General features: G+C 44.0%; 2 protein-coding genes across 15 annotated transcripts in view; one reads left to right on the top strand and one right to left on the bottom strand.

Moving 5' to 3' along the window:
- Positions 1–892: 892 nt before the first annotated feature.
- The window catches only part of ANKRD42 (ankyrin repeat domain 42), a 23,372-nt gene continuing 2,546 nt past the window's right edge, over positions 893–21,718 (top strand). Inside the window, exons 1-13 of one of the 8 annotated variants that reach the window (XM_021298784.2) lie at positions 895–1,091; positions 2,702–2,848; positions 3,250–3,413; positions 5,168–5,275; positions 5,603–5,722; positions 6,310–6,445; positions 9,679–9,879; positions 10,849–10,974; positions 13,000–13,105; positions 13,727–13,902; positions 14,309–14,435; positions 17,819–17,954; positions 18,743–18,875. In XM_021298784.2, coding sequence (XP_021154459.2) covers positions 2,803–2,848; positions 3,250–3,413; positions 5,168–5,275; positions 5,603–5,722; positions 6,310–6,445; positions 9,679–9,879; positions 10,849–10,974; positions 13,000–13,105; positions 13,727–13,902; positions 14,309–14,435; positions 17,819–17,954; positions 18,743–18,838 — 1,542 coding nt within the window. In that variant the 5' untranslated portion in view covers positions 895–1,091; positions 2,702–2,802 and the 3' untranslated portion in view covers positions 18,839–18,875. Of the gene's footprint in view, positions 1,092–1,177; positions 1,309–2,701; positions 2,849–3,249; positions 3,414–5,167; positions 5,276–5,602; positions 5,723–6,309; positions 6,446–9,678; positions 9,880–10,848; positions 10,975–12,999; positions 13,106–13,726; positions 13,903–14,233; positions 17,724–17,818; positions 17,955–18,742; positions 20,903–21,718 lie in introns of those variants that run through there. The other 7 variants (XM_021298783.2, XM_021298785.2, XR_010466691.1 and 4 more) reach the window with 7 other exon arrangements.
- CCDC90B (coiled-coil domain containing 90B) overlaps positions 20,313–21,718 on the bottom strand; it is a 13,983-nt gene continuing 12,577 nt past the window's right edge. For all 7 annotated transcript variants that reach the window (XM_065033461.1, XM_065033390.1, XM_065033842.1 and 4 more), the window contains one exon: positions 20,313–21,587. In XM_065033461.1, the coding sequence (XP_064889533.1) occupies positions 21,532–21,587 (56 nt within the window). In that variant the 3' untranslated portion in view covers positions 20,313–21,531. The remainder of the gene's footprint in view (positions 21,588–21,718) is intronic.

The following is a 21,718-nucleotide window of genomic DNA, read 5'->3' as shown; positions in this document are numbered from 1 at the left end:
TAATTACTCAGTCCACCAAGAGACCTTTAAGTTGCAGCAGGAGGATTTATAGTAAATTTCTGCTTGCATGGACCTTACTTGGTGTGTGTCTACCAAGGCACACCTGTGGATCTAATGGGGAGGGGCTCATTTTGTCTGAAGCAGGACTGGAAGCGCAGGGAGCTTTTCTTTGCCCATCAGAGGAACCCGGGTTCCCTCCAGGGCATCAGCTGGTTTTGGAACAGGATGACAACCATCCCCCTTGTACCCTACGAATGTCTTGGTGCAGACAGGGTTAAACAAAACAAATCGGAGCTGTAGACCATCAACTGGTTAAACACCTCACTCTCAATACATCCCTGATGCCTTCAGAGATGAGGATATTGACTAGTTACACTTCTGCATGAGGACATTAACATTTTCAGCAAGTTTATCAGAAACTTACAGTTCTGTTTCACAACGATTAGAAGTGGCCCAGAGTTGAAAGTATGAGCAACCATATTTAAGTCCTGTTAAGCTTTACAGAAAAGACATTGCTCCTCTTGTTTAGCTTGAAATAAAAACCCAAACCAGCAATAAAAAACCCCCTCGACTCTCCAGACCCTGCAGTATCCCATTTTTAACACATAAGTTGTCTCAGCAGCCTAGTTTCATCCAACGCGCCTGAGGAATGCCATGGAGAGGCTGCCAAAAAGGTGCTAAAAAGCACCGCCTGGTAATGCAAGTCCCTCACGCCGACCTTTCCCTGCTCTCCCGCCCCTCGTACGCCACAGCCAGCGTTAGTGCAGCTCGGACGGACGAACGCCGGGCAGCCTCTCCTCCCTCCCCGCGGGCGAGCGGGCTCCGCCGCCCCGTTCCCGCGCTCCAGCCGCCGCCCTCAGCCGCCCCACACCGCCCTACACGCCGCCCTACGCCCCGCCCGCCGCTTTCCTCCCTCCCCGGGCGGGTGGCAGCGCACAGTGTGCCCATGGCAACCCCTCTGCGGCGTCGGGCGCGGCGAGGAGGAGGAGGAAGGTCCGCTGAAGGAGTCAGGCTCCCGGTCAGGGTGGCGGCTCCCGGCCGCGCTGCTCTGAGGGGCCGCCATGCCGCCGCGCCGCCTCCCCCTCCGGCCGGTGAGACTGGTTCGCCCGCGCTCCTTCTCCCCACTTTTCTCCACCCTTTTCTCCTCCCTTTTCAACCCCCTTCCCTACCCACTTCCTTTCCCCCTTCTCTTCCCCTTCCCATTTCCTTCCCCCTTTCCTTCCCCAGCACCGCCGTGAGGGGAAAGCCCGGCGGGGCGGCCATGGAGCCCGCCCGAGGCCGCGCTCCCCAGGCTCTGCCTCTCCTGAGGTATTTTGCCCGAAATCCTTCACGGGGATCCGCCGGGATTCACACAAAATACCAAGATTGCTCCATATTCGCTAAAATGTGTCACCCCCGGGGAACAGGAGCCTCCGCCATATGCTTTTTGATTTCTTTAATGAATTTCGAGCAGGGTTGTTGGGCATTGGAACAGGCTGCCCATGGCAGTGCTGGAGTCACCATCCTGGAGGGGTTTAAAAGGCGTTTAGATGAGGTTCTTGAAGACATGGTTTAGCTCTGTATTTAGGTTATGGTTGGACATTATGATCCTGAGGGTCTCTTCCAGCCAAAATTATTTGATGTAATACTTCATTCTTTCTACAAAGGAATTTTCTAAGAGAAATGTCCAATGAGCTTTTGATAACAGTTTGGATCAAATTCCAAAATTGTGCTAAAATTATGGAAACCGAAACTGTCCTTCGCTTTCAAAGTCAACGTTTTTTGTACAGAATTCATGTTAACAGGTGTTTACTGAGCTTCAGGCCCGGGGCAGCTGCCTTCAGTGTGTTGATGGTGGCCTGTGCCAAAAAGCCCAGCGCTTGGCATGGATTTCGGTGCAGTTGTAGGTCTCCAGAGGGAAAAGGGAGACAAAATTCACTCTGCTGGTGGGCCTTGTTGTTTGCTTTTCTTCTGGATTAAAAAAAACCCAACCATATATATATATATATATATATATGGATTACCTTGAACTCGCTGCACTGGAACATTGTATTAAACACATTAGTACTTTGGCAAGTAGTGTAATTGGTCAGATCTTCCCCTGATTTAAGTCTGTAAAATTGAGGTAAAGCTTGTGACCCTCACTTGGCATAATGAAAAATGGCTCCCATGTGGGTAAATTATGTCCTAGTGTTATTGTCTCTAAAATAACCACTCAAACCACAAGACATGTTTCTTTGGAAACAGGAACTAGATGACCTCCTGAGGTCCCTTCCAACCTGAATCGTTCTGCGTTGCTGCTGTTTGTTCATACGATGTTTTGCAGTATGGCACCTCGGTTCCTGACAATGTGCACTGTGCGTGGCAGTGCTAACAGCCTGTGGAGCTGGGGGAGGCGACAGCGGAGCAATCCACAGCCACAGGACAGCACAGGAGTGGTGTGTTACAGCACAGGGTGTGTCGGTGTCAGCCTGCATTACTGAAACAGCGTCAGCCCGCTCTTCCTCTCTGTGGCAACCCCAAATCTGCCCGAGCGCTGCTGTCATGCTGTGGATCACATGAGAACAGGCACTGGTGAACTGTGAAGGCTTTTTTTAAATCATATTTAGTGCTTTGCACATACCACAAGGATTTTCATGCAACCTCTCATTTATATGCTTTCATATTTTTTATGTCAAATTACATGACAATTTTAACTACTACTACCGTTTCTTCTCCACAGGTAGAGAAGCTGAGGCACTAATACCTTAAGACCTACATTTTCATGCTTGACTTGCAAAGCAGCAGCCCAGCTCTTCACGAGTTCTAACAGCGTGAAATCTAATGAAACAGTGCTTGTGCGTTTTGGTGACGATGACTACCCCAGAAGGTGATCACTAATTGTTTTATGTTCCTCTTATGCTTGACTATCTGAAATTAGCCCCCTCAGCCATTAGATCTACTTACATCACTTATTTCTGTTTATGAATTTTGGCAAGATTTCAAGATGTTGCAAGGGGATTTGAATATGTAACTCATATTGTTTGTTGTCATTTTTCCTCTAGATCTTACTCTTTTGGGCCCTTTTCTGGGTCTGGATGGGACATGGCTGTCTCAGGTTTACATATTGCTCTGTTTCTGACAAACAGAAGAAGCAATTTAGGATTCTTGCTGATACGAACCACAGTCTCATAGGTTACTCCCAACATTTTCATTGGTTCCTGTGAAGCTGACACCTCGATGTTTCTTTGATTCATCACTTACTAATGCCCTTTTATTATTCCTCACTAGCTGTTAAGAAGAAGCGAAATTATACCAGTGTACATGAGGCAGTGAGAGCTGGTGATGTAGAACAGCTTGCGTCAATGATAAAAAGTGGAGCTGATATTAATGAGGTGGATTTAACCCACAAATTCACACCGTTGCACTGCGCTGCACACTCTGGAAGCCTGGAGGTAAAACAGCATGTTAGTGTTCAGACACAGCAAGGTTTTATTTGGTTAATGTCTTCTGTCCTTGGGAGAGGCTGGACACAAAATCGCTAGTTTTGATCAAGCGAAATCAATAATCTCTGCCTGTTTTTCTCATGAAGTATATTCACCAAGAGCAGAAGTATAGGATTTCAGGTTTTCATTTTCCCTTTCTGCAGCCCCAGGCAGTTCTTATAGTCAACATTGCTAGATTTTACAAAATCACTGATTTTCTTACTCTGAGCAAAGCGTGCCCTATGGTCTCCCTTCCAGACCTTCTTTTGTCCGTTGTGTTTTCCCCTTCTCTTCGGACAGCTAGAAAATCCTGCAAGATGTGTAAAATGTTCTGCAGGTGATTGAAACAGTTGAGAAATGACACGAAAACTTGTTCGTTCTTTTTACCAACGTCCTGTCCCATGCCTATTTCTCTATGGAAATAGCCTGATACATTTTATTTTAATAAATAAAACTATTGAATATTGATGGCAAAATCAGAAGGTGCTTGCATGAAGGTTTGGAACTTCCAGAAGGATGGAGAGCACAACATTCACCTTCTTGTCGCAGTCTCCTTGTACAATCTTTATAGCAATCTGACCTTGAAGCAAGAAGGCCATGAATAACCATATAAAAATTCATGTCCCAAGGGAAAGAATGTAAAGTTCTTGCGAAACTCAAGAAATAATAAGTGCAGTGCTGTTACTGGAATGTACAGGAACTGTCAGGGAAATGCTGATCATCATGTTGTCAGCCCTAAGAACGGATTGCTTGCCCACCCTTTCCTGCCTCTTTAAATTCTGCCATTTTTCATTTGACTCTCCTACTTCAAAATCAATGCATTACACTTTATTAAATTATCTGTCATCTATTCGTCGCTAAGCTCCTTTGTGGAGACAGTGGAGGAACCAGAGCTGTAGGCTGGCTTAAAAGAAGATAATAAATCATAATAAGACATAATAAAAAGTTCTAACTTGTCCTCTAGCCATTTTTGTATAGTCCATAAAGCTTTCCTTTTCCTATCTGCTGAAAAAAGGTGAATAAGCAAAACTACTCTGTGGAAAGATGAAAAGAAAGATGGGAGCCTAATAAATTAAATGAGGCTTTAAATTTTCTTCATGGTACTTTTCCTGCCAGTAATTTTAGCTGGAATTCAAGTGAGCATGTTTGTATTGGTTTTTCCAATGTGTTTACCTCGTGCCATGTGAATACTCTCACAGTTTACATTTTAAATCTGGAAGACTAAAATTAAGAAGCCACACTGTAAAATCAATGCTAGGGTCTGAATAAGTAGGTTATTTGCACTTTTTGTACCCTTGGGTGAAACCTGGAAAGTATAACTTACCTGTAACTTCTTAAGGCACAAGTACCCTGTTTCCCCCAAAATAAGACCTACCCTGAAAATAAGCCCTACGTGATTTTTGAGGATGCTTGAAATATAAGTGCTACTCCAAAAATAAGCCCTAGTTACAGTTCATTAAAAAAAGTCAATTTAAATATTGTCCAGGCAGCTATACATGTAAAAAAGTAATAAGTTTTGAAGCAAAAATTAATATAAGACCCTGTCTTATTTTCGGGGAAACAGGTTATCTGGCTAAGGCATGGTCTGGGGTGACATATTTCCATGATGAAGTGTTTTGATACTGCTTTGAAATGTAACGTTGACTGATAAATTGCAGTTAAAATGTGCCTCAGATACACGGTAAGAACAGTTAACTGGAAAACCTCTGGTTTTGGTTGTGCAGTGCCTTCACTGGTTGCTCTGGCACGGAGCTGACACCACACGTGTCACCGCGGGAGGCTGGACAGCCGCTCATCTCGCGGCCATCCGAGGGCAGGACGCTTGCATGCAGGTACGGATAAATATTCACTCTCGGCCAAAGTAAGCAGGGCAAACCTTCCGTTTGGGCAAGTTTGTTATGAAGATCAGCCTGAGAGAGGTCCTAGTGGAGCTACGAGTGTCACATCTTGATGTCTTTACATCTGGGATCAAGTCACTTTTGTTATTAATAAAACCAGTGCACCCATCTGCACTATCTGTGCAAACAGATTGATTTTGTGTAGCGTCATTGCCTTGAGCTCAGCGCGGAGTTCTCCTGCTGATCCTCTCGACTCATCCTGCTCGGCAACGTTTGCTTTTTCAGCTTGTGAACTGAACTCCTGCTTTGCGTTTCTTTCAGGCTTTGTTAGTAAAAGGAGCAAACGCAGAAACTCAGGATGACGGTGGGTGCACCCCATCCCACTTGGCTGCGGCCCATGGGCAGTCGTACACCTTACAAACCATACTGAGAACTGGAGTGGTGAGAGACTTTTATCCCCAGTTCCCTAGCGCAGACCCCAAGTCTGGTGTCTTTTCCCGAGCAAAACCCTAGATTTCAGACTGTAGATTAATTACCATTGGTATGTTCTTGTTGCTGAATTTATGTTTAGGGTAAATTTCCATTTTTTTTGTTGTAAGATACGTTAGGGAAATTGTCGAAAAATCTAAAGGGAATGAATGATTTGAGTAAATCACATTCCACTGAGGATGTAATTAAATTAGTATCAGGCACTGTGGTGGTTGTGACTTTTTTGCAATTGTGCAAATCTTCTATAGTGAAGGAGACAAACTTAAAATAATCCAGATGCATATCCGAGGAACAATGAGCAATGCAGTAATAGAATTATGTCTAAAAATGTGCCTTCTATATGCATATTATTTAAATGGAATCAAGACCTGTGAAAAGTACCTGTCTTGAAATAGGAATGCAGGGCTTGAACTTTGAAAAAAACTATTTGATTTGATTTCGATAATTTAACACAATGAACGGCTGATTCCTATTTGTTAAAATAAGTCTTGTGTCTAAGATTCATAAATTAATAAATTAACCTGCTGCTTTTGTTTTAGAATGTAAATGTTTCAGACAGGAATGACTGGAAACCTGTTCATTATGCTGCTTTTCATGGTCGCTTGGGGTGTTTGCAGCTTCTTGTTAGATGGGGAGCGTGTGTAGATGATGTGGATAACAATGGAAACCTTCCAGGTATGTCAGGAGAAATCATACTTTTTGTTTTTTACCTTAGTTTTACACTTGTTGTGTGAGTTCCAGAAGGACAGGGAGCTGCTGGAGAGAGTCCAGCGTAGGGCAACAAAGATGATGAAGGGAGTGGAGCATCTCCCGTGTGAGGAAAGGCTGAGGGAGCTGGGGCTCTTTAGCTTGGAGGAGACTGAGGCGTGACCTCATTAATGTTTGCAGGGTGAGTGTCAGGAGGATGGAGCCAGGCTCTTCTCGGTGACAACCAATGATAGGACAAGGGGTAATGGGTACAAACTGGAACACAAGAGGTTCCACTTAAATTTGAGAAGAAACTTCTTCTCAGTGCGGGTGACAGAGCCTGGAACAGGCTGACCAGGGGGGTTGTGGAGTCTCCTACTCTGGAGGCATTCAATACCTGCCTGGACACCTTCCTGTGTAACCTCATCTGGGTGTTCCTGCTCCGGCAGGGGGATTGGACTGGATGAGCTTTCGAGGTCCCTTCCAATCCCTGACATTCTGTGATTCTGTGATATGATAGTTGTAGCGAGTGATAAGTGGTGCACACCAGCAGCATTTGCTCTTTGATTCCGTGCAATCAACGTAGTGATGCCATTTTTATAATGATGGGGGAAATTGAAAAAATCCAAAGTATTGGTGACAGTTCCCTGTTCACCTCCTGCTGCTGCTGGCAGGGGTCAGAGCTCCTGGTGCTGGGACAGGGATCCTGTCTGGGAACTCTGGGACTGAGCAGTAACTCCTGTGCCCGTGATGGAGCCCATGGAGGTGGCAGGAGCAGAAGGGCAGGTGGAGAAGGAGGCAGTTTCAGCTGCTGTAATAAATGCTGCTTTCTGAATTTGTGCCAGGCTTCAGTGACAGTGACAGTGTGATCAGATTCTGTCACATTCATACACAGGGTTTTGTTCCCCACTGTTTCTTAACTGATTTGGTAAAATCCTTGTTCTCATTTGCCTGTGATTTCTTCATATTGATTTCTGGAATACCAGTATTCTGTATTATCTGGAATCTGTACTCTTTTCATGATCATGCACATATTTAGCACAGAATATGGGCAGTGTTTATTCCTCGCTATTCGTAGTTTTTCCAGTGTCCCTCTGCTTACTGTGCCACTGCCTCACTACCTCTGTAAGTTGAAATGTGGCGTTCATACCCTGTGTTCTCATTCCATCCTTTCCCTTTCAGCATTTTCCTTCTTATGGTTTGTCACATTTGTTCCAAATAGCGTATTTTTTTCTCTGTAAGTGCTTTAGTGCGTTTAGATCTTTTGAAATCCCTTCTTAAAATCTTCTACCCTCTGCTGAGCACCACTTACCTAGTAAACTGATACCTGTGCTCTGTTTTGCAAACCTGGGTCACATTAAAGGACGTGAGGCTCTTGCATCCCAGCAGAACGTCTGGTGGATAAGCAGTAAGGGGACATGATGGTAGGCTCCCTGGTGGTAGTGTAAAATGTGTCTTTATTTGCATTTGGGAACAGACTTTAATGGAGAGGTGGCAAGTGCCAGCACAGTTCTACTTAAATGCTCTGTATATACTGGTTACTGGAAAATTGGTTTTGTTGTTATCTTGGCATCTACAGAAGCTTGATCTTCCAGCCTTTGTTCTGTTTAATTTGATCTTATTATCATCCAAAGGAAAGAAAATGCTTTGGAGCATTGCTAGTAAAAGATTAATAAAGTGATGTGACGTACAGACCGGTTTTTCCTCAGCCTCTGAAACAAGGGAGTGAACTTAAATCATCTTTATATATTTCAGTTTCAAGATTAGCTGGACAGTGCTATAATTTTTCCCAGCAGTATGCAGAGAGAAATTTACTGAGGTTGCGATGCTGTACATCTAAAACCTGGCTGCACCTTTTGCATGTGCGTGTTATGGTGGAGGTTTTAATTGCCTACAGCATGCTAATTTTGGGGAATAACTGTGGCTCATGCAGTGTACAGAATGGGCTGTGCTCATTAATTCAACATTTTGTTTTCTCTTTGTATTTAATTTTTGGCCATATCCATGTTTCATTTATTGCTCACTAGTTAAACCTGTTCTAAATATAATATTAATTTAATTGTAGTGCAACATCTGAATTTTTCACAGACACTTTTTCACTCATCACTTTGAGAAGAGCAAATAGCGTTCACCTGATTTTATAAAAGGCGAGGTGGAACACAGAGAAGTTGGGACACCAGCACCAGCTACCCACTGCATGTTTGTGATGCCTGAGACAAGATTTTTCGAGGTTCTCAGCATTAAGCTGTGTATTTTGTGTTAGCATCACAGCACTCCGTCTTTGGTCTCAACTGCAATGCTCAGCACGCCTGAGGATGGTACAACATACATGTTGGGCACTAACTATTAAACACACAGGTTAAAAGCCACCTATGAAAAGTCCCTTTATGTGTCTTCCACACTCAAACTGTGCAAAAAGATGTGGACAGAATACAATTCTTTAGTCTATTTCCCCCTTTGCATCTTTGCAGAAAACATTGAGGTTTTCTGACCACTGAATAGACATCTGATTAAAATTAAAAAAAAAGTTCAAAAGTGAAGTTTTATCCCTGAGATTCTAGATACCTGAAAGTGGGTTCATAAGGGTTGAACCAGTTTTTCGCCAGCTGACTAGTAATCAGTATTTACTTTTAAGAAGGTATTTCTTAACTTCTGCCTGAGTAACTAACTCATGGAATAAAAAACTGCCCTGATTTCAGTAAAGCTCACATCTTGTCACATTAAATTTTAGGAATCGTGGACCTAACTATTGTCATCTTGCCATAAAACCAAGATTCATCGCCTTTTAGAACGATTACGCTCCAGAAAGCTGTGGATGCTTTGCAATAGAGAACTTGCATGTGATATGTTTTGGTTTTTTTTGGGGGCCTGGGTCCATTGTTTATTAACTATGAAGATAATGAGATTCTTACCTGGAGACAAATTAATCCTTTTGCTGCAGAACGTCAGCCAACTTTTACAGGCCATTTTCATGGAGCGATAACACATAATCAGCATTTATTTGGCAACTTCTTCCCATTAATGGAACTGGAGAACACTCATAATTTCAAAATAATGAGCGTGTGTGTTGTACCCCTTACTTTGTGATGGGCTTTGTTGTGCCACGTTGGATGGTTCAAAAGCTGGTGGATGAGCCAGATCTCAGTAGTGTTGACAGTGCAGCTTCCTTGGTGGGCAGCGGAGCCCTGCTTTGTCATGATTTGTTTCCTCTGGTTCTGTAGCTCACCTGGCAGCCATGGAAGGACACTTGCATTGCTTCAAGTTCTTGGTCAGTAAAATGGGCAGTGTCCCACGTACGCTGAAAGCCAGGAACGACCATGGAGAGACTCCAAGGGACTTGGCTGAACGGTTCTTTAAAGATAATATCCTGCAATATATTGATGATGTGGAAAAAGAGGGGGAGCAGCCAGAGACACAGGAAGGTGAGTACGGATACTGTTAAAATAGCCATTGTCATTCTATAGAAATGCTTGATTCTGAAACCTTGCATGAGCATTTATATTACCAATGTAAGGCAGAGCTGCTCCTTTCAATAATTGCTACGCTTACTGGTAGCTAAAGGCTTCGATACTCAGTGTGATATTGTAAATATCTTAAGTTTACCCGCTATTGAAATAAAACTTGTCACACTGTATTGCACTACGAGTACCAAGTTATCCATGTGCTTCTCAGACTCCAGTAGGCATCCAGAAGAGCCGTATAACGTTCATGAGTTTTCAGATGTTCAGAATTGCATCGAATAGCAGCTTACCCTGAAAACGTCACACTGAAATGAAGGTTACTCACTAACCAGCAATGTTACTGAAGGATGTAAGTGTGGCAAGGTCTGTAAGCAGAACCTTCAGGAGAGCAAAGCTGTGAGAGCTGCACCTTCACCTCTCTACTTTTTCCAGGGACTTTACTGTCCTTATCTACCAGTCTTTTGTCATTATACATAGATGATGTATACATGTCAGCACTCCCTGTCTATAGAAAATAACTAGAAAAATCAAATTGTCTCTATGGGTAGTTTTTAAGCAAGGAAAAATAAAATAGTTTATATATTTGGTTAGACTGGAAAGCAAAATAGGCAAATGACTCTGGTTACCACCAGTAATATAACATCAACCATGAAACAAAGGTATGCTTATTATTTCAGGTTTATGAAATTAATTTCTTAACTGTATAAGATGCCTGTAGTCATAACCAAGACACGTTTAGTCAGGCCTGTGATGAACAGTGCTAGTTATGCAGCTGCATTTTAACTGTTTGAGGGAGCATTGATCTCGCAAACTACAGCTATGAAGTGTCCATGAAGTTGCTATGAAAGAGGCAATTAGTGGGAGGCAAATAAAAACACATTTAGAGGAATTACTGGCATCTGTTTGGAAACCTGTGCGTTTCATTTTCAGTTTTAGCTTTCCCAGCTCATGGCGCTGCTTTCAAAGGGGACTTGTTAGTGCTGAGAAAATTAGTGAGAAGTGGAGTAATCAATATTAATGAGCGGGATGATAAGGGATCCACTCTCATGCACAAAGGTCAGTAATTATGATCTATGTTTCAGCTTGTTACTGTTTGTTGCTGACTTGTTTACATACCTTTTCAAGTGGCTGCTCATCAGATAAACTTCATGAAAAACAACGTCTCATTTCCTGAGGGCTTGAAAGGGCAACCCTGAAAACATATTTTGTGATGTATATGTGCGTGGGTGTGTCTTTAAAAACAAAATAACAAGGCTGAAGTTGAGAAAGAAGAGTTTGTATTAAAGAGAAAACAGTGTCTAAACTGAAAACTAAATAGTTTTTTGGGTTTTTTATATCAGACGAGATGTGACTTTTAGAAACATTGTCTAGCTAGCCATAACAATGATCTGCATTGTGGCCTGAGCATTTATTTACTGAACATACCAGTACTGTGGAGATGTGTTTTAAAAACCACAACAAAGTCGTTTGTTAGTAGGCTGTGAAGGAAGGTAAACTGGTGTGTAACACCTTGATACATAGTGCAGTGCTAGCATTACAGGAAAGTGGTCCTCTTACGTTTGGGGGTTTCATAGTAATGTCTGAAAGAAGAAATAGCAAATTAAAGAAAGAGGGAGATATTTTTGTAATATGCTTTTAACACTATTTCCCACATTTCTTTTTGATTGGATATATATGGTAGAATTTCAAAAACATAACTGAAGATCTCATTATAAAAATGCTTATGTAGTGGCTTAAAAAGTGTTTTCTACATTCTTTCCAACCCTCTTATCTTGGAATGGTGCTAACCTACAGTTGTTCTATCACCAATCTTTGCATGCAATGTTGGTGTTATGGAGAAATACTACGGCTGATTGTAACTTCGTTTCCTTATCTTACTAAGAAAACAAGTATAACAAACATCCAAAGGGGGTGCTGTCAAGACATGGATTTATTCTTTCTTGAGAAAAACAGCTTGCAGGTTTCAGTTAGACGTGCCAAATACGTCTTCTGTACGTGAGACATTGTTCCTGGCACCACATGGTATGAGCAGCAGCCATGGCAGATAGAATCAGAGAATCATTTAAATTGGAAGAGACCCTCAAGATCATCGAGTCCAATCATAACCTAAATCTACCACTAAACCATGTCCCTAAGAACCTTGTCTAAACGCCTTTTAAACCCCTTCAGGGATGGTGACTCCACCACTTCCCTGGGCAGCCTGTTCCAATGCCTGGCAACCCTTTCTGTGAATATATTTTTCCTAATATCCAATCTGAACCTCTCCTGGTGCAACTTGAGGCCATTTCCTCTTGTCCTATCACTTGTTACTTGGGAGAAGAGAACAACCCCCTCCATGCCACAACCTCCTTTCAGGCAGTTGCAGACAGTGATAAGGTCTCTCCTCAGCCTCCTGTTCTCCAGGCTGAACAGCCCCAGGTCCCTCAGCTGCTCCTCATCAGACTTGCGCTCCAGGCCCTTCACCAGCTTTGTGTCCCATCTCTGACCTTCCTCCAGCACCTCAAGGTCTTTCTTGTTGTGAGGCGTGATCGTATGACCAGGCCAAGCTGTGGTGTGAGGCTGCAGCTGAGAAGTGTTACCTTGAGTGTCTGGCCCAAGAAGTGATGTACCTGTAACTCCAGCACAAGTCCCTGGGTTCTCTCCTCCACGAGACAGCACCACACAGCTCAGCTCAGCTGTGTCAGACGTGTGGGAGCCCAGAGCCAGAGAGAGGTGACGGTGCTTTGCCGCAAATCAACACACATAAGCCTTAGTGCCACGGAGTGTGAGGCAGCAGTTATTTGTGTGTCTCTGTGCATGAGTCTGGGCAGGTGTAGTTTAACTCCTGTTTAGGAAGAGTTGCCAGTACATTTCTGGAACTCCAGAGAGTCACAAAACCACAGATTATCATCTTCCCCAAAACTGCACGTACCCATGTGACATGAGTATCTTGAAATATGGACCTCTCTTGAAGTAGTATCTCCCCTGTGGTGTCTTAGAGAACCCAAGCTCTGGTGTGTCAAATAATGACAAAAGTCAGATATTTTAGGTTTGAAGCACTTCAGTTGTTCATAACTGACTTGTGTGCGTTTCCTCCCTTAGCTGCCGGACAGGGGCACATCCATTGCTTGCAGTGGTTGATTGACATGGGAGCCGACTGTGGCATTACAGATGATGCTGGAGAGACGCCAAGGGATGTAGCCAAGAGGTAGCAGTACCTGTCCTGTAGATCTATCGTTTATTTACTTACTATTTATATGTCATCATCATGTTAGATGTTTTGGAATTAATCATGATTTTTCAGCCGTGGCGCAAGAACAGATCAGGCCTATGAATTCCAGTTCTGAGTGATAAGCAAAGCTGTATAATAGCTATAAAAGGTTTTAATTTTCACTTTCTTTTTTTTTAGCCAGATGTAAAAGATGAAAACTAGCTCATCTGAAAAAGCAAGGTTGTGAGCCAGTGTGCTCCAACTGCACAAAGTAAATGAGTAGTGAAGGTCAGCTGATTTTAGCATTAATTAAAAAAAATGCAGTTTCTGATGAGATTAAATAAGAAATCCTGCAAAGGAAAAGATACCTCTGACATGGGAGTCATTGTCATAAGGTTCCATTGAGGCAGAGCTCATGCCATCAGAATACTACAAAAAGCAGATTAGCTGCTCATAGTTTGTGGCCCAGCGCTTCCTTCCCTGAATCCTGAACTCCCCCCAATAAATGGGGCCATGAAGAGTTTCAGAGCGTTTCTATAATGTCACATGCTGGGGGCATGGCTGCACTCTCCTAGATGACAGAGGTATTTCAGTGGAGGTTCACTGTTCTCTCTGCAGATTTGCTCAGCCGGCAGCTGTGGAACTTTTGACACAAAGAACAGGAGACAGTAACTCCAGCGACGAAGAACTGGATGCAAACAGCATAAAGTTTTTTGAAAGACACGGTGTGGAAGGGAGTACAGACAGCAAAGAAGATTTAACCCTGGATAAAGCAGAGAAAAGGAATGCACGCAGTAAGTATTGTCTTGCCACCACTCCTTATTTGAAATAGTTGGTCTTAAGAAGTTATAGTCCTAATTGCATAATTTCTGCCAACTGCTGTGACTTTTTTGTTGTCAGGTGAGGTAGTTGACAGGATATCTGTACCACTGAGCCTTCAAATAAATTGTAGAAAATTAGAAAGCATAGGAGAGGCCAATCAGAACATAATCGTTAGGCTGTTTTATTCTCTGTTGCTGAAACCATGTGGGATTGCTACTTGTTTTTGAGATCTGTCTGCTGTGTGGGTGTCAGGTGCAGCTCAGTATTTGCTGAGCAGTGTGATCTCTGCTCTGTGTTTGTCAGACTGTTTTCCAGACTATTGGGTTCCATCATGACCTCTCTGTGCATTTTACCTACCTGGAGAACTCTGTCTTACAGTAAGGGCCTATCGCAAGATTCAAGAACTTCAGCAACTTCTAGAAATTGCCTACAGCAACTACAGACAGCTGGGAGGAATAACTGAGGAGGAGAAGAAGAAGAAAAAAGAAGAAAGGGAAGCTGAGAAGTAAGGTCAACACACCCTGTTTTAACTTTGTGAGGCCCATTTTAAAGCCTTCTTTAAGGCTAACTTAGATTTCAGTTGTTTTAGCCATTCTGTCCTTTCCACTTACCACCTGTAGCCAAGCCAAAAAAACCCAGACTTCAGGAACTGGGCCATTTCTAGACTTCTACCACCAGGATCAGCGCCACAGCACAAGACAAGTGTTCGATGGGTCCACACCTCCTGTGCAAAATGATCTATTTGGCCTTCAGGTTTTCCTGCAGCATATGTGCAGTAGGTCTGAAAATTCCTGGCTGTTTTGTTTGCATTGAGGGTCCCAAATACATTTATGCACTTTCGTAAATCTGAAAAAAAGCAGTCTTAGCATTACTTGGGTGGAAGTACATATATAGTAGAAATTATTCAATGACCTGCTACATTTCTGTGTCAAGTGCAATATATTTCTTTGCTCAAGAAAGCATTAGCTCATATCCAGAACACAGAAAAAAGAAATCTCAGCAAACCTACCCTTGCATGTGAAGCACTTTTCATAGTGTCTGTCCAGTTCTCTGGGTCTCCATTAAATGAAAGGGCTCTGTTTGATCAGGTGATTTGATGGGCAAACTAAGTTTGAAGAAAAGCTCTTCTGTCTATCAAAGATTGAGAGGTTAAACAAGAATGCAGCAACAAAATGACAGCCCTGTCTCCACCTCTACCTGTCAAAGATTTGGCTACCCACTCTTCTCAGTCTCTCTAGATAACCACGGCCATTATATCTTTGGGCCACCACAAACCAATGTCTTTATTTGGTCACTGGGAGGAGACTCTATCCCGAGGGCTTCTATGCCATCAGGAAGACATCAGGCTTACCAGTCTGTGTAGATCTAGAGCAGGTAATAGGTGTCACAGCCTGGAGTTAAGTAGTTCATTTTACAACCCCATATGAGCCAAGAAACTGAGGTCAGGCTTACTTTTAGTTACAGGTCACCCTTTGACTCAGCCTAGGCTGAAAGTCAGTCTTCCTTAACTTGATATGTCTGCACTGTAGGTACCCGCATCTGATAAGCAGATCTGCAATGCAGATGTCTGCATACCTTGAGCTCCTTTATAGACTCCTTGGGGAGATGTAGCTACTTTCAGGACATAATTAGATGTGTACTTCAGGATGAGGTTCATCACTTCTAGGAGGGTCTCTCCTGGCTTTCAGGGAGGAGAGTGACCAGCTCAGATGTTGGTGCCTGTGTTGGAAGGTCAGAGCAATTTGTTTGCAATTGTCAAAAAGTCGTTGTTGCTTAATGGCAGAAATTCAAGTTCATTTTGGATACAGCAGCTATCCAAAAGCTAGCAGTGTCTACTAGAGGGCCCTGATAAGGCTTTTTAAGGGATTTTGCTTTCGTAGAATCATTTCAGTTGGAAGAGACCCTCAGGATCATTGACTTCAACAATAACCTAATTCTAGCACTAAACCATGTCCCTAAGAACCTCTTCTACACTCCTTTTAAACCTCTCCAGCGATGGTGACCCCACCACTGCCCTGGGCAGCCTGTTCCAATGACTGACAACCCTTTCTGTGAATACATTTTTCCTAATATCCAATCTAAGCCTCTCCTGATGCAACTTGAGGCCAACACCCTCCGTGCTACAACCTCCTTTCAGGAGGTTCTGTGGCATGTGTGGTTAAGCTAGAAAAATCGTGAGGATCTCTGAACGGTTCTCCCTCATCTCCAGAGGCCAGAGAGGATCTCTAGCTCCACACCGGCCTTTTGAAATGGAAATACCCCTTCTCAGGGTACCTACCTATGGATAAACTCCAAGATGCTTGTATCATATGCCAGAAAACTCTCATTATTTAAAAACATTTATTGACAACAACATTGTGCTAGATGAAAAGCAGGAATTTCCATTTGGGAAAGCCACTGTAGCAGGTTTTGGAGATTTCTCCTTTAGTCCAGGTTTTCCGGCTGTAAGGCCGGGTGTGAACCACTGCGCAGTGCTTTCGTTAGGCTGCGTTGCATGGATAAAATTAGCACTGTGTGCCAAATAATTTTGCAGCTATATCTCATTAATCTGAAGTGTGCAAGTAGCCAGCCTGTCCACCCGAGCACCGAGTTCCCTGCATGAGCACGGGCCATTTGTACGGTGTCAGGAAGGCTGATACAGCCTCGTGGCTTTGGGCTGCATGAATCAGAGAATGTCCTGACTTGGAAGGTACCCACAAGGATCATTGAGTCCAACTCCTGTCCCTGCACAGGACAACCCCAATATTCACGCCATGTATGTGAGAATGTTGTCCAGTCTCTTCTTGAACACTGTCAGGCTTGGGGCCGTGACACCTCCCTGGGGAGCCTGTTCAGTGTCCAGCACCCTCTGGGGGAAGAACCTTTTCCTCATGTCCAACCTAAACCTCCCCTGGCACATCTTCCTGCCATTCCCTCGGGTTCTGTCACTGGTCACCAGAGAGAAGAGCTCAGCCCTGCCCCTCCTCCTCTCCTTGTGAGGAAGCTGTAGCTGCCATGAGCTCTCCCCTCAGTCTCCTCCAGGCTGAACAAACCCCGTGACTTTAGCTGCTTCTCATACAGTTTACCCTCCAAAACCTTAATCAAGGGTTGGCAATATTTCAGTCCAGGAAATGCGGTAGCTCTTGCTGAGAGCTTTCCTGCTGTGCTGTTTGAATCCACAGGGCAGATGTCTCCCTTTTCCTTTTACCAATCTTCCATCTTTGTAGCTGCACTAATTCATCCTGATACAGAGGAGAGCCAGCTCAACTCCAGATGACTCAGTTGTTGCGGTCAATTGCTGTTATAATAAGAATACATGTGAATTATGTCTCAGCTAACCAGTTCCAGGAATCTCAGTTAATTTGGGAGCTGTTGTGGGTGTGACAGATCAGGTCTTGTGCAAGTGTGTATCAGCCAGCGCTTCAGTTTCCCTTTCGTAAGTGTCATGCAGGCTGTCACTTGAGCATTCCTCATCTGTGGCTAAGCCAATCAATAGGAAGGATGTAGAGGTACCATATGTTAATGAAAAAGCTGCCTCTGACCACTCCAGAGTCTTGGTTTTGTGCTTTTTTTCTGTTTCATACTAACCTTTTTGCTCCTCTGGCATGTCTGCCTCCTCTGCAGCTGGAGCAACAGCCTACCCAAGAGCTTCGTACTGTTCGGGGTGTGGGAAGACATCTCCATCTCGTGGCCAGATTGCGCTGAGCACGAAGGAGGAAAAACAGCTCTCCAGAGCTGCTAGCAGGGGTCTGGAGCCAGGAGCACGCTGCAGCTCACACCACTGAGTTCTAAGCTGCTTTCAGCTGGGACTAAGGTGGTCCTCAGCAAAAGGCACAGGACCACGTGGAGCAGCCAGGGTGGGTTTTTAGATGCACTTCACGCTCCTCTTGTCTCCTTTGCTTTCGGCAGGGCTGTGAGGGAGCTGGAGGCCCAGCTGGAAGAGGAGCGAGTCAGGCGGGAGAAGCTGGAGAGCCAGCTGGATGAGTACCGCGCCGAGATCAGCCGCCTGAGAGACAGCCTGGCGAAAACCCGCGGCCCTCCCGTGGTGAGTCCCACATCAGCTCCCCCAACGCGTGGGACAGAGGCTGCTGCCCGTCACTCGTCTGTATTTGTTCTCACTGAGATTCCCAGGCGTGGTGCAAGGAAACGCTGGAGTAAACGTGGCAGCTTTTAGTGTGGGACACTGAAGGGAGCAGTAGCTTTGTTGTGTCCTGTCTCTGCTGTGAAAGGATATTGGTTTCTCTTCGTACCCTGGTAGAAAAGCACTGGTATTCATCTTTGTATTAACAAAAGGGAGCGAGCTGGTCCCTGCGTACTTCCCCGCTGTCTGTGCCGTGACTGACAGCTCAGCGTGGCTGGTCCCTGAGCCAGGACTGGTGCTTCAGGAGAGGTGTTGTCATCCAGGCCAGCCAGGTGCCTCCACCTCGGAAAGAAAAGCCACTTTCTGCTTCCACAGCTCATGTTAAGACATTACTCATTCTAGTCCCTGATAGGTTTAAAAATCTAGGGCAACTATGGCCCAGAGCACCCCCAAAAATCGGTGTAGTTAGTTTTTTCACCTGTAGCAACATAAAAAAGTCCAGTCAGGCATTAGGTTAACTAGCTGGAACTGGAGAGAACTTCTGCTGTGGCAGGTTTGTCCTCAAAAACATCTGCTGTGACTGCTACGGCAAAGGGGCTTTCAAATCAGATCTGCTGTGGCTGTCATCCCTCAGCTTCAGTTTGAACACAATACTCTGTGCTCACTCAAAGCCATGTGTCTTTAAATCCTGTCTAATGAAGTAGCAGGTTTAAGCAATTGTTATTTAATGGCTGCAACGTCTTTTGTTTCAGGAAGCTGAGATCATCTTCAAGTCTTGCAAAGAGAAAAAAAAAGTAAATAAGAAACCAGCGTGCAGCCCTGGAGGAGCGTTTGTGAGACTGCGCTGAGGAATGAGCCTCTGGCCGGGGCACACAGGCTGAGGCGGTAAGGATGGTGACATTCTGGACAACACAAGGTGTTTGCATAGCGCAGCTCTGCAGCTGAGTTGTGGTTCCCTGCACTTTGAACTAGCTTCTTAGTTCTTCGGGACAGAAAATACTTCCAAATCACAGCAGCAGCATTTTTATTAAAAAAAAAAGACTTCTCTTTCAATTGAGGTAGTAGTTTAGCAACGGCCTTGCAAATTACAAGGTGAAATTTCAAGAGGTAACTACAGCAATGTCACAGGTCCTGCTAGGTCTGAGAAAAGTATCCTCATCTTTGTAGTACTGCCTTAAACAATAATAATAGTTATAATTTAAAAAAGCAGCATACCTCCTAAAATAATCAAACAGGACCTTCAGTGTGGGACCACAGTGCAGTGTCTGGGAGAACATGCTCAGCTACAGACAGGTGCCATTTTCAAGTCATTCCTAAGTAAGGCTGGAGGCCATTCCTGTCACCAGGTGCCAGACAAACTGCAGCAGAAGGCCTCAGGCTGACTCAGGGCTGGAGAATTCACTAGGGTATGAGGCATGTTGTGCTTAGAAATGCCAATCCTGACCTCTCCTCCACACCTAAAACACATTTCATGACTTCACATATAAAGATTTTTCTCTCATCTGTGTGTTACTGTGATAGGATTTTCCTTTTGGAGCCCTCAATATGCTCCTGTATTCCTGGTGAGGCCACATCTCAAATCCTCTGTTCAGTTTTGGGTCCCTCACTACAGGAAAGCCCTTGAGGTGCTGGAGTGAGTTCAGAGAAGGGAACGGAGCTGGTGAGGGGTCTGGAGCACAAGTGTGATGGGAGCGGCTGAGGGACCTGGGGCTGTTCAGCCTGGAGAACAGGAGGCTGAGGGGAGACCTTATCACTGTCTGCAACTGCCTGAAAGGAGGTTGTAGCGTGGAGGGGGTTGGTCTCTTCTCCCAAGTAGCAAGTGATAGGATGAGAGGAAACGGCCTCAAGTTGCACTAGAGGCGTGTTAGATTGGATATTAGGAAAAATTTCTTCATGGAAAGGGTGGTGAGGCATTGGAACAGGCTGCCCAGGGAAGAGATGGAGTCACCATCCCTGGAGAGTTTAAAAAACGTGGAGATGAGGTTCTTAGGGACATGGGTCAGTGGTGGACTTGGCAGTGCTATGTTACGGTTGAACTCTATTATCTCAAGGGTCTTTTCCAACCACAATGATTCTATGATTCTGAGAATCTCAGAAACAGTTTTACCTTACAAGAATAGGGATTCACAGACAGCAGCTACAACAGGCACAGGCGGGGTCTGGCTGCCTGCTGAGCTTCCCGCTGCCAGCACCCACGGCTATTGACAAACACACGGACAACAGAAAAAACAGCCCCAACTCCCCAAAGAACAGCACCGCACCTGTTGTAAAAGCCACGTTTTTACAGTCTGGTAATCTGTATACCAGTCTTTCAGATAGAAATATAAGAAACTCAATTTTATTATCTTAAATGAAGATGACAATTTATTGCACAGAATAAAAGAATGGGTAGGATACCAGCAAATAACCGTAAACAGAACAAAACTGCAATAAAAATGCCGCTAGTCATACTACATACTCACAAAGGGCCTATTCTTAAAAGTTTAATCCAGGAAGGACTTTTATTATTTTATTGAAAGAATCAAACCGAGCATATGTAATTGTACTCGACAAGGTGTAACTGCTTCATTTTGTAAGTCACCCACCTGCTCTGTCCCATCTCTGCAAGAAGGGTTGTGAGGTCCTTGCAGAGGTAGAGGGGCCACCACCAGATGTGAGAGGACGAAAACCACCACACCAGCACCATTCAGATGCGGAGTATTTGCATGTTACAAGCCAGACGCTATGCTCACAAAATACCTGAGGTGTTTTGGAAATACTCTGCACTACTTGTACAGAGCTGCCCGGAGTGGAGGAATTTTCCTTGGAAAGACCAAGATGGAGAAGTTCTCTCATTCTATTGACCTCTGGGGTTTTATGGAAATTACAAGAGATACTAAAGAAAATAAATCTATGGAGACATTTTAGTTCTACATGAGATTTTATACTTATGTAAACCTGTTTTCAAGAAAAACAAGGACTCTTTACTAAAGGCCTCAGAGTGTGTGTTTATATATAAATAAAACCCCCAAAGGGCCAGGCTTCAACCCATCAGAAAAGAGAAGAAAACACTGCAGGCAAATATCCAGACCCTACATTTAAGATAAATTTACTTGGATCAGAGCAGATCCGTTGGAATCTGGCATTCGTATTCCCATATTGAGAATACTAATTTGGGAAGAGTATCCTCATTTCAAGGGCATATCAAAAGTTTAATATTTCCATTTTGAGAGGAGATGAGAGTGAGGATGTTCCACTGGGAATGTTCCGAAAAGAAAACCGAATTAATTCTAAAACGCATTAAGAAACACTTTGTGATTTAGCATAAGAAATCCTTTGAAATAAATACAGTATTTGATAGGGGACAATAAAATATTACTATTTGCCTACTTGCCTCCCCCTCCCCAATTATTTTGATTTTTAGTGTTACATATTCAGAAAACGCTTTTAGTGCACAGTAAGAACATCAAACCAAAAAGGTTATTTACAGCATGAACGTGCTCGAACTCGTGTTGCCCGGGTGGTCTTTTCTCCATCCATATTTGATGCAGTCATTTCACTTCTACTTCCAGAACCTGTAAAATCCCAGTGCTATTGCTAAGCAAGTGAATACTGAGGCTGTTAAGAAAAAAAATAAAGAAATAATTACCTGGGTGCTAAATTGTAACAACTGCATACAGGAAATTAAGTGCAGACAGATGGAAGAACGCAGAGCCTCCTCAACTTCCCAAATTGCTGCAGGTGCGATA

This window comes from Columba livia, chromosome 1 (assembly GCF_036013475.1).
Source record: "Columba livia isolate bColLiv1 breed racing homer chromosome 1, bColLiv1.pat.W.v2, whole genome shotgun sequence".
In the NCBI taxonomy this organism is placed as follows: domain Eukaryota; kingdom Metazoa; phylum Chordata; class Aves; order Columbiformes; family Columbidae; genus Columba; species Columba livia.
This window is presented reverse-complemented; position numbering and strand designations above follow the sequence as displayed.